Source organism: Lineus longissimus, chromosome 5, assembly GCF_910592395.1.
Source record: "Lineus longissimus chromosome 5, tnLinLong1.2, whole genome shotgun sequence".
NCBI lineage: Eukaryota > Metazoa > Nemertea > Pilidiophora > Heteronemertea > Lineidae > Lineus > Lineus longissimus.
The window spans coordinates 9,446,716-9,458,945 of NC_088312.1; the positions used below are offsets into that span (position 1 = coordinate 9,446,716).

The 12,230-nt window shown below is 42.0% G+C and overlaps 1 protein-coding gene across 1 annotated transcript in view; it reads left to right on the forward strand.

Moving 5' to 3' along the window:
* Positions 1–11,128, forward strand: part of LOC135488465 (midasin-like) — an 86,627-nt gene extending 75,499 nt beyond the window's left edge. Inside the window, exons 52-69 of the mRNA XM_064773089.1 lie at positions 805–981; positions 1,294–1,506; positions 1,787–2,068; positions 2,288–2,512; positions 2,968–3,241; positions 3,699–3,841; positions 4,232–4,399; positions 4,637–4,778; positions 5,108–5,658; positions 5,944–6,060; positions 6,420–6,596; positions 6,889–7,098; positions 7,355–7,438; positions 7,779–7,894; positions 8,175–8,349; positions 8,642–8,830; positions 9,049–9,258; positions 9,492–11,128. Of these exons, the coding sequence (XP_064629159.1) occupies positions 805–981; positions 1,294–1,506; positions 1,787–2,068; positions 2,288–2,512; positions 2,968–3,241; positions 3,699–3,841; positions 4,232–4,399; positions 4,637–4,778; positions 5,108–5,658; positions 5,944–6,060; positions 6,420–6,596; positions 6,889–7,098; positions 7,355–7,438; positions 7,779–7,894; positions 8,175–8,349; positions 8,642–8,830; positions 9,049–9,258; positions 9,492–9,677 (3,639 nt within the window). The 3' untranslated portion in view covers positions 9,678–11,128. The remainder of the gene's footprint in view (positions 1–804; positions 982–1,293; positions 1,507–1,786; positions 2,069–2,287; positions 2,513–2,967; positions 3,242–3,698; positions 3,842–4,231; positions 4,400–4,636; positions 4,779–5,107; positions 5,659–5,943; positions 6,061–6,419; positions 6,597–6,888; positions 7,099–7,354; positions 7,439–7,778; positions 7,895–8,174; positions 8,350–8,641; positions 8,831–9,048; positions 9,259–9,491) is intronic.
* Positions 11,129–12,230: the final 1,102 nt, after the last annotated feature.

The window sequence follows — 12,230 nt, forward strand, 5'->3', positions numbered from 1 at the left end:
GATCTTGAATGGTCAGCATTGATGGGATAGACATGTTGTTTATGAGTCCCAGTTATCTAGATATAATAGTCTGATGTCTTTTTTTTGTCGAGATATTTGTGGACGTCCAGGTGAATTGATGATCTGTGTACTGCAACCAGACTAATTAATTAAGATAAGTCCTTAAAGGGAAAGAGCCACCACCTAATAGTGTCCACCCTAAGGGATAAGAAACTTTTATAAGAGTTCACAGTGAGAATACTAACAACAAAAAAACTGTTGCGTGTGGTCTAAATGTGACTTACATTTACCACGGAACTATTTTAATTGATAATATTGGCCTAGTTTTAATAAGGCAGAATTGCAAATTGGGTTATTATATTGTTGTTATTATGGCTTAGTAAATGTATCATTATCTTCATGGTCGGGGACCTATAAACTTGACTTGATGGGAAATTGCATTACGGTTAGAGTGCCGAGCTCATAATCAGGAGGTGGTGGAATCAACTCTCCGCAGGTACACCGCTGTTTTGTCATTGTGTCCTTGAGCAACACATCCAATCCTAAATTGATTCATTCTGCGAATGATACATGTAAGCGCGGCTCATTTTGCCTGCTTTCTGCCAGAGCAGGCAAACGGCCCCACCAAGTGAGAGTTTGCCACACCCGGGCCCATCAATCATATTTATCTGCGCAACAGATGGGAACATGTGCCAGTTTCGAATAAGAACAAAGACACCTCTAGTGGCATCTTGTGGTGACAATATTGAAGGCTGTTGTGGATTTATTGACTGTCATACAATACCGGTAATTGTCTTTTTACAGTCTGAACTCCATGGTCTTCTTGTCCAGTGTATCGAGTGTTTCCAGCAGTACCATGTCCTGCTACGCTGTAGTCCTGATGCCAGCTTCCCCACAGAAACGCCTCTTGTCAAACTATCACCGATGGCCCTGGTGACACTGGGAGATGAAACATGGACTGAACTGGAACAGACCATGAGTGTGAGTTAATGTAGTATTGAAACCTTCAAGTTTTTTTGAGCCACACTGTAGTGGCTGTGTCAGACCTGACATTGACACAATTATTCAGCGTTAGATGAGGCTAAGGCCATTACTTTAGCTGATGTTACTGTTAAGATTTATTTGCTTCTTGCTAGTGTGCCAGCTGTTCATGCCATCAGAAAGTTATGAGTCACAGAGTGAGACTAAGCACAGCAAATGGTCATAAATGCAGTTAAAATTGCTCCCAATCTTAGCAGTAGAAGTCATCATTTGTGGAAATATTGAGAAGTTCTTTTCATTATTTAATTCCAGGGGCTACTGAATGAGGTCTACGCGACCAAGGCTACCTTAGACAGCCTGCCAAGCTCTGGCCTTGTCTCATGGTCAGTGGTTGAGAGCATAGAGAAAGCATACCAGACTATATCTAATTGGACAGCCAAGATCTCCTCTATTGTAAACGTTTGTGGGGAGGAGAGCAGTGTCTTCACAGAGTCGCTCATGTTCGTCGGGGAACAGATATCACAAGTAAGTTAAATATTGCAATAGCAGTAAAAACACAGCAGGAAAGTTTCAGATTATCAGAAGAAAAAATGCCAATTGGGCTCTCTCTTGTTCAGGTAAACTGATGTCGCAATTGCTAAGGTAGAAATATGTTCAATTTGTCAATAGTTGGGGTTTTAATGAAAGTGAGCCATTTAACTCCTAACTAAGGAAAAGAAACTGTGACAACAAAGGTTTAATCGTTGCAGGCAGTGTCATCTCCTAACCAGCAAAGACCTCTTGAAATCCAATAATTATTTTTCAGGCGTGCCAAAGTTTCACCTCCTGGTTGGAATCCATCAACACAGCCTCTCAGAGCCCGGAACCAACTGAAGAACCTCTAACACGATTTGAAGCCAAAGTTGAGAAGCTTGTGACCGCCATCCTCCTAGTCATTCAGAACCTCTTCAAAGCACAAGTCTTGGAGAAGGAAGATGAGGAGAAAGACAAGGAGGAGGATGCAGAATTTGACCTTGGAGGTGGAAAATTTGTTGAAGTAACACAAACAGTCTTAGCCAGTGACATGAAGGTCCTAAACATGAAGAAGGTTGGTGTGATAAGTTTTCAGATGATAGCTCTTTCTAAACAGCTAAATAGCATGTTATAGGAGGCATTACCCACTCCGCCTATCGATGCTGCTAAACAGATTGTCTGCATTGGCTATGACCATGGGATTATAAGCTCTATGCTAACGAGTAATTTTGTTGACGCAATCTGTGATTATAATCAGCACTATATGAAAATTACTCTTACTTTTGTCTTTCAGATCACCCGTTCCATCACCAAACTCAAGAAGCATGTGATGGCAGTATCGGACACAGACAGCTTTCAAGCCTCTGCGTACTCCTCTAAACTGATGACCATTGTACCATTCCTGTCCCAGTACACCAAGCTTGTCCAGTTCTACCTGACACAGCAAGTGGCCACCCACAGAGCAACCTGTAAAATGTTGTCAGTTCTGCTTGGAATCTTCTCAGAATTGGCCCAGAAGGTAGGGATTTACATCTTCCTCTTTGTGCTCTGTTTTGATGTGGCTGATGTTAGAAGTGATTTGGTCTCTTCTTAAAGAGGGTTAGAGGGTCAAAGTTAAAAAGTGCTTTACCTTGTTATGTACAGGTCCAGGCAGAGTGATCATTCAGTAGCTACCCCTTGATTCTCGAGAGAGATTTCTGTGTATAACTTGCATGACGTAAGGGCAGGCAGCATCGGGAAATATGACAGGGCCACTTGTGACTTTTAGTTGAAGCGTAAAGTCCAAACGGTGTGGCAAGTGAAATAGCTTTGTCACATATTCTGAGTCCGTCCACCATTTTGTTTTGCGAGTCATCTTACACGACCTCAGAACACTTGAAGCAAGATGTATAGAAAGCAGGGATAACTTCTTTAAAGTTTATTTATTATCTAAAAAATAAAAAAAGCTAACGATATCTGACACCTTCATTTCAGGGTTTCTGCCTGCCTGCTGAATTCTCTGATGAAATCGGGGGTGAGGGATCAACCAAGTTTGAGGATATAGAAGGCGGTGGACTTGGCGAGGGTGAGGGACAGAAAGATGTCAGCGACCAGATCGAGAACGAGGACCAACTGGAGGATACGTACAAGGAAGGTGAGGAGAGGAAGGAGGAGGACACCAGCCAGCAGCCGGACGTAGAGTCGGAGGAAAATGCCATTGAGATGAGTGAGGAGTTTGGTGGCAAGCTGCAGGATGTTGACCAGCAGGGTGAGTCTGGGAAATATTTTCAGTCTTGGGTAGATATTGAGTGTGTGCATGTTTTGGGGCAAGTTATGTTACTTGGGACATGGTTGATAACTTCTGGGTGTTGTATCTGTTTTATGTTTGATGTAGTGTGTGGCTGTCTCAGAGTTACTGTAAAGGTGAATTTGGCTTTAATACTGAATTTGAATGTGGGTTGTTTGCTTGAACTGTGCCGGTTGATACCTGCAGAGAATGGATATTAAGATCAAGCTTTGGGTACCGTCCTTAGCCACCAAAACGACGAATCAAGCTATGGAAAAAGGCAAACTTAGAAGGGATCAGAACAACCATAGTGACAGTCACACAGACCCATCACAGAGTGCCTTGTCTCTGACTGTAAAAGGGAACAATGTACATGCAGCTACATTGACTGATGTTCAAGTAAAACAGTTTGGTTGGAAATGTGATTTGATATTTCCAGAAGGTTCTGGTGAATCTGGTAGTGAAGATGAGGAGGATGACATTGATAAACAGATGGGCGATGTGGATCAGAAAGAGGCGGAGAAGCTCGATGAGAGGATCTGGGGCAGCGATGATGAAGATGATCAGACAGAACAGAAAGAGGTAGGCATTCCTACCCCTAGAGAAATAAACCAATTTGCACCCCTTTCAGACTGCCATTTTCTCATGAAATAGGTTATAGGGTGTAATCCAGGCCTCCCTATTCTTTGATCTTCATATGATGCTTCAATAGTCCTCATATCAAGGAATGTGTTTGGCAACTTTGAAAGCAATTTTACTGATAAAATCTCATTGCTTAGTTCCTCTTGCTTGCTCTGAGTGATTAACTGAGTTGTGTATGATGATTAGTTGCCAGAGGCCCTGATGTTTTGTTGAAGTTCTCGACGCATAGGAGAATGTGATAATCTTATCTTTCTGATGTTTTGTTGAAGTTCTCGATGCTTTATAGGAGATGGGGAGAATATGATTATCTTATCTTTCTCACCTTGTTAGGAAAAAGAAGAGGAATATGGTCCAGGTGCCGGTGAGAGGAGTGAGAGTGAGCTCGTGGCTGCTGAGGATAACAAGGATAAGACCAAGGGGGACGAGGAGCAGAAGGAAGGACAGAAAGATGAACAGAAACACGAAGAGAAGATCAATAACAAGGATGAAATAGATGAGGTAAAGCACTGCACAAATGAGCTATGAGGGTTGAATCAGAGGTGCTGGAAATGTGTTAGACTGATGTCTTTCTATCAGAAATGTAAGAACACTGACTTCCAAGGAATGTACATTTTTACTTACTCATTTGTTGTGAAGTTCCATCGTTGCACCTCCTAAACAACAGACTAGAACCCCTTAGTTTGATTTGTCATCTTTTGCCCTTTTGCTATCTAATGATCGTGACCTTTTGAACAGACTGAATATGATGAGAATGAAGCTGACCCCTACTATGGTAAAGAAGAAGAGAAGCCCCCAGAAGGTCCTGATATGGAACTGCCTGACAACATGGAGCTGGATGATGAGGAGGGTCAGGAGGGGCAAGAAGAAGGGGAGAAAGGTATTGTGAATTCCCCAGTAAACCTTCTTTATAGGTTAGACATTATGCCTGACATCCTAGTTTTCCTAGATTACTTGGATATCAGACTCAGTAACTCAAGTTAGTGAGAGTTAGGAAGGTGTTGAAACTTATAATGGTTAACGATCCTGGGTGTCTGGGTTCACCAGGGCTAGAGAGAAACACAGAAATAATAATTACAGATATAGTAAGCAATTCCTAATATTGTCACAAGAGTTTCGGATTTCAACACTCAAGTTCTGTCACCTGATCACATTTTGCTGTAACCCTGCGTCTGAACTATATTTCGATCTATAATGCTTTTTTTCTAGAAAATCCTCATGATATTGATAAAATGGATATTGGTGATGATGGCGAGACAGAGGACAAGGAGCCTGGGGAGCAGGACATGGAGACTGACGGCAAGGAAGAAGAAGGTCAAGGTGAAGATGATGACGATAAAGGTCAGGAGGTTCAAGGTCAAGAAGAGGAAGGTCAAGATGATGAAGCTGAAGGTCGTGAAGAGCCAGGGACTCAGGATGATGAGGATAATGCCCAGGAGATACCTGAGAGAGAAAAGGAGGAAGGTGGTGAACAAAGGGGTGACCCTGCCCTTGAACCTCAACCCACGGAAGAGGCCACAACACCCGAGGGAGAAGAAAAGGCAGACGATGTCCCCATGGCAGCAGAGAATTATGGGAAAAAAGAACATGATACCCAGAACGCGCAACAGAGTGAAGCAGCCCAGGACCAAGCTGGGAAGAGTGACTCGACGGAGGACCAGGAGGGTGTGGGGACGGCAGAGACAGAAGATCAGAGTGGACATGAAGGGCAGACCACAACACATATGGCAGTTAATGCTCCTGCCCAAGGACAAAACAAGGTCAGTAGGCTCAAGCCAGCAATGAGGATTTCTGATTTCTGATCAAATACCTCGATAGATGTATATGGATATATATATATATATTGACAGAGGATAATAACCTCCTTGACAGCCTGGGATAATGTGTCGCGTGATGGCTAGGATTGTATAATCCTATTGTCACCAAATTTCATGATGTCTTTTTTTATTGAAATGACAATTAGGCTTCTCAACAGAGAATGTCATTTACGAACACACAAGCCATTTCATTTCACTGCTGTAAACATGAATTATAAATCATTTCAGCCCATTCGCAGACAGCCAGGAAAGACTGAGGCAGACCGTAGTCTTGGCTCGGCAGAGGAGAAGATCAAACAAAGACTTCAAACGGTGGACACCCAGGATTCACAGGACACGAAAAAGGTACATACCCCTGAACATTGAAATTAAGCTGTCTCAACTTTCAAATGTCCATCCATGCCTGTCCGATTTACAATTTGTTTAGTGTTGAAATGTGACAGAAACTGTACCTGGTTATAGGACATGAGAGCAAGAAGGGGTAGAGATTCAGAGGCTGGGTCACGGATGGTATGAACCTGGATACTTTAGGGAAGGTCATAACACGATTGAAGTGCCTAACTTCATTGTTGTCAATTTGATGTTGTCACCGAACACTAAGAAAAAGCAGAGGAGATTGGTCACTTTTGCTCCTTGATCCTCAAAAACCTTTTCCAGCCGAAATTCCATCACTTTTTGACCATTACCTTTGCTACTTTCTTCAGGAGAGTGCCGATGACACTAGTGACCTCTATGAACACATCAAGCAGACTGACCAGCATCACGATGCCCAGACCTTGGATGCAGCCACTGCCGAGCAGATGGAGGAGCAGCCACGAGCTGACTTGGAGGGTGACAAGATGAAAGATGACGAGGAGGATGTACACATGCATGAAGACGAGGCAAGTGCAGTTTCAAAGCCAGGAATTGACCTCGGCACAATCGCTTGATATTTACAGGGCAAAGACTTGTAATGTTATGTGCCACATGAAAATCCCCAAAATCTACTTCTTTGCCAGTTTCATTCTTTGGAGCCATCTCATTCTTGGGTGGTAAATTTAACCTTAATTCACTGTATGGTCATAAATGTAGTTCTGAGTGAATGCTGCGACATCGAATCAACTAAATTTGACAGCTGTAATATGTTATTCAGATGAGCCTACATCGTGATTTAAAATATCTTTCCTTTTCAAGGATAAGGAGACCCAGAAAAATGATCAAGAGCTGAAACCAGTTTCGACCATGAAACCATCCAAATCCTCCTTGATGCAAGGAGAAGAGGCTGAAGCAGACGAGGAGAAAGACATGGAATGCGTTGTCGAGGGTGAGAAGGTCCCAACCATGGCCGTGCAGAGGGGTTACGAGTCCAGCATGCATACGGCTATGGACGTGTTCAATGAGCAGGTAGGTTTCTATACAGTGGAAGATGACACTCCTAAGACGGGCAAACTGGTCTGAGATGCTGTAACTGATCGTTTTACAGTTAAGTAAATGCTGGTTTGTTTGCTTATGCCTCAAGATCACCATATCATTATTTTCAAGTCTGATGCAGGGATCAGGGTTCGCTCCTGGCATACACCTTTTCTTTACATGCTAGATAACCCAACAGTTTATGCCAATGTGACTCTACCTGGTTTCACAGTTTCTTCTTTTCTTGTAGGTTGATGATGTTGATAAGCTGCGTGAAGAACTGGAGCAGCAACTGGTTGTTTGGTCACACCCTGCATCTGAGAGCTTGGAGCAGGTCAGTAATAGAGCTTCTTGGCATGATTACTCTTCTTGAATGTACCAGTACGGTTTTGATTATGCGACTGACGGCGTCTGTTGAATCCTTCTTTTCTTCTGCATCAATGCGACCTAAGTCATTATCAGTGTGATCAGCTGTCTGTTAAATACACCCAAGAAAGTCTATTCTTGCCCCTCAGTAGTGCATCCCGATACAGAGTTGGTGACCAACACACCTTCTGGAAAGAAAGGCATTTTCCTCAAAGAGGCCAGGTGTTTACGGGAGAGTTCCACTGGCAAAGATCAATAGTGTCAAATTTGGAAGCGTCTATACTGTTACTTATGCATCTTTCTTTCAGCAAAAGCTAGCTGAGGAAGCCTGGCATCGATACGAGAGTCTCACTGGTAGCCTTGCCCAAGAGTTGTGTGAACAACTGCGGCTGGTGTTAGAACCAACCCAGGCAACCAAACTAAGGTGAGTCTGTTTAATCTCAGGTCATCAAAGTGAATACTGTTGCTCCGAGACCAGTATGAACAAGACAATTCTAGGTCTTTCCAAACAACATCTCTTTTTCTTGATATGTTGTTAGTGCACAATGATTATGTGGTGTGACTCTAGCTCCATCAATTGTTGAACATGATGCGGAACCTTGAAGCTCTGCAGTTCCAGTTGTTCAAAGCCTTTAGCTCATTATTGTCCGGGATCTAGGCAATGTTTTTCAGACTAGTGAACCACCCTTTTCTCCATATCTCAGAGGTGATTATCGCACCGGCAAGAGACTAAACATGCGTAAAGTGATCCCTTACATAGCGAGCCAGTTCAGGAAGGACAAGATCTGGTTGAGACGGACCAAGCCGAGCAAGCGGCAATACCAGATCATGTTAGCAGTAGATGATTCATCAAGTATGCTGGATAATCACTCTAAACAGGTGAGGAACATTCCTTCACTGATCCAATAGGGACTGACAGATAGAAAAATGTGAGCTTGGGCTGTTCTTGTTGACATGACCACAAAGGGATATCTATATATTCTTTAGACAATTACCGGGTTGCCAAGTATTAAGGTGTTCATGCAGTCTTCGAATGTACACTGGCCTGATCTCAATTCATCTGTCTTTAAATTCTCAATCATTATACTAAAAACACGAAAATCGGTAATTATACAGCATTCATAAACAATGTATATTTGGTCATTTTCCTGATTCATCTTTCCATTTTCAGCTTGCCTTTGAATCCCTCTCTGTTGTTGCCAATGCGCTGACATTGCTAGAAGCTGGCGAACTCTCCGTCTGTAGTTTTGGTGAGACCATGGAGCTGTTACATCCATTCCATGAGCCGTTCACGAGTCAGTCAGGTGCTAGGCTGCTCACCAAGTTCACCTTCGAACAAAAGAAGACCAGGATTGCTCAGGTGGGTGTTCCTTGATTAATCTGAACATGGAGGTATTATTAATAATACCTCCATGATCTGAATATGAGAGAGAAGTTTTTAGATTTATCGTAAGGCATATCACAGAGCATAATAGTGATGCATCATGAAATCAGTTTTGACCATTTTCTTAAACAGCTAAAGGAGATTCTTTTGGGCGGTTCTGTCCAAACTTGTCAAATATGTCTCGTCTTTTGCAGCTTTTGAAGGATGTGACCAAAGTGATGCTGAATGCCCAGTCAAGCCAGAGTGGAGGTCGCTCCGGTGATGTGTCACAGCTCCTAATGATTGTATCAGATGGCCGCGGCCTGTTTCTCGAGGGGATGGATGTCGTAAAGAATGCTGTGAGACAAGCGAGACACACAAATATCTTCACCGTCTTCATCATTATTGATAATCCAGAAAACAAGGTGAGTTTGCATCAGTATGTTAAAAGAGAGTGTAATACTATTATCTGTTGGAGAAAATATTTCTTGGAAGCGGCCCATCTAAATTGTATTGGTTGTTTGATCCTAAAGTGTCTTCAAGTGATTCTTGTAATATCTTGAGAGAAGAAAACTGTTCTTTAACATCATTCAGTTCAAGTAAAATGGTAAAATGTCATGTGTTTGCCAAATTCTTATGATTGCCTCTTCCATTTCAGGATTCCATCCTTGACATAAGAGTGCCGGTCTTCAAGGGTGCGGGCCAGCTTCCAGAGATCAAGTCCTACATGGACCACTTCCCATTTCCGTTCTATATTGTACTCCGAGACATCAATGCACTGCCTCATATTCTCAGTGACGCTCTAAGACAATGGTTTGAATTGATTACAGCAGTGGACACATGATTGTAAAGTGATCAAAAAGGATATTTTGTGTTGTGGACACTCATTGACAGACATTCACTGCTTGCGATAGCCATGGATAGACGATAAAGAAATGAACATTTAGGATATTCTGTTCAGTATGTTCGGTGGACATTCATGTAGAGACATTCACAATCACTAACTTCATCAGTTAATTAGGGGCAGTATCCATTGGGCATTTACCTACCTCTGCCATAGCAATACTGTCTACTTGATCAGAGTTTGTAGTTGATGTACTATAAAATGTAGATGAAAATGTTTTATGAAATGGTCTTTAATTGTGTGATCTTGGTTGGTGATTTCAGACATGGGATAAGTGCAAAGGTTAGCAATAGATGCACTGGACACAGAAGGCACCAAATTCGAAACAACTTTGAAAGCAACAGGTGTGATCCTGATTTAATCTGATTTGAGCATCAACTATCAACTGAGAAATTTTCTCAGCAGTCAAACTTAAGACTGTCAAAACCTCAGTAGTCAGGAATGGCAGTCTTTGATGACCTACTGAACTACAGAAGGCACATGTCATATTAGAATTGAGGTTACTGTTGGGTTAAAGTGTGGAAATATTCCCCTTATAAATAGACCTTTAACACCTTCAGCACCGAACCACGTCGATCTCCGTGGCCCAAATCCCCCCTCTTTGAGCTGGTTATTGGAGTCTCATGGACTTCATGAAAGAACTACGCCATCGCCATCTTCAGGTCAAGGTAGGAACTGAAAAGACCAAACCACTGAATAACAAAATAAAGCTGTTCCGACACCGTGAATTTTTAGGGGGGTCGGGCGGGGGGGGGGTGGAAAAGGGTGTCTTTTTGGTCATATTTCAACCATAAAGTAAGATGTAAGATATAGAAAAGGAGTGTAGCAAACATAACTCTATTGATTCAAGAAGACCTTGTCTTGGAGAAGTTACTGCAAAAGACCTTATGCAGCCATCTCTTTTACTTTTCTTCTTCTGGGGTCTGAAAAGGGGGTGTTTGGGGGTGAAACACTGGCGCTGAAGGTGTTAACGATGCTGAAGTTCAATTTTCGGACTGCTCATACCAAAGCTATGAAGAAGAGCCTCTAAAACTACTGTATGCTAAAGGCTGACCCTTGAGTTAGATTAATAAAGGTTTGGAACGAAGACTGTGCAGACATCTGACAGACTTTCAAAATGCAAGTGTTCACCTTCCATGACAGGCTCAGTAATTTAATTGGTAAGATGTTTTTTCCTTCAAGATCATACAAAACAAATATTGGAGCCTGAATAGAGAGAGTGACTGATTGTAAAAAATGTAACAATGAAATCTTTCCATGATTAAAAGGCGATATCACTAGCATCGGCACTTCATTGTATGCAGAATTTTAACTGTGATACATTTCTATATGTCACAAAGGAAAACTTGTATTTGTTGAATAATTTACCAAAAAAACATGGTTTTATTCTATATGTTGATTTCTAGTTATGTTTTTACTTAAAGGGGTGCGCCGTTCGTAATTACTTTGTACTTATGGTCTTGTTAAACAGAAATCCACCAATACACAATGCCGTAGTGCAGTTATTGTGAATAAAAATTTGTTTTCGTATTTGTATATCTGTCTACACTATGATAGTGTTGAAATTTATATTTTGTACGTATTTCTGCAATTGGACATTTCTAAATTCAATTACAAATTCAAAATTTTTAACAAACGGCGTAGGCCTTTAAAGATGTTGACCTACATTTATACACCATTTGTCTGGTGGTTATAACCAGCTGAACAAGCCAAACCAGCCTTCAGGAGTCGATAACCAGCAGGAGGAGGCAAACGGCCTGGAATTGTTAACCAGGAGGAAGAGGTGTTTCCAACACTTGAGATGCAATGGATGAAGAGCTAGCTAGGTGTCTCAATAGACTGTACCGCCACATAGGGTGACTTTGAATAGTTGTGTTCAAAGTCGCATTATGTGACTTCAGGTTGTTCTCCAACCAGGGCAAGATGCTCTGACTGAAATGGAAGCTTTTATTTCACGCTGTCCTAAGAGAATGTGGATTGTTCTCTAACAAGAACACGATGTACTTACTATACAATACACAAATAGCCTCTCCAAGTTGCCCTACTCAAAACGCTCTTCTCCTCACCATTGACTTCAAAAGGTACTGGGTAAAGATCTCACTATTCAGGATGTCTCAAAAACAGAAGGTAGTTCTCTTCAAAGGCTGAGGTGTCCTGGATGAGGAGCACCTTATTTAGGTAGTCTCAAAGACAGTAGGTTGTTATCTTCAAAGGGTGAGATGTTCTGGATGTGGATCACCTTATTCAGGTTGTCTCAAAGACAGTAGGTTGTTATCTTCAAAGGGTGAGATGTTCTGGATGTGGAGCACCTTATTTAGGTAGTCTCAAAGACAGTAGGTTGTTATCTTCAAAGGGTGAGATGTTCTGGATGTGGAGCACCTTATTTAGGTAGTCTCAAAGACAGTAGGTTGTTATCTTCAAAGGGTGAGATGTTCTGGATGTGGACCACCTTATTCAGGTTGACTAAAAGACAGTAGGTTGTTATCTTCAAAG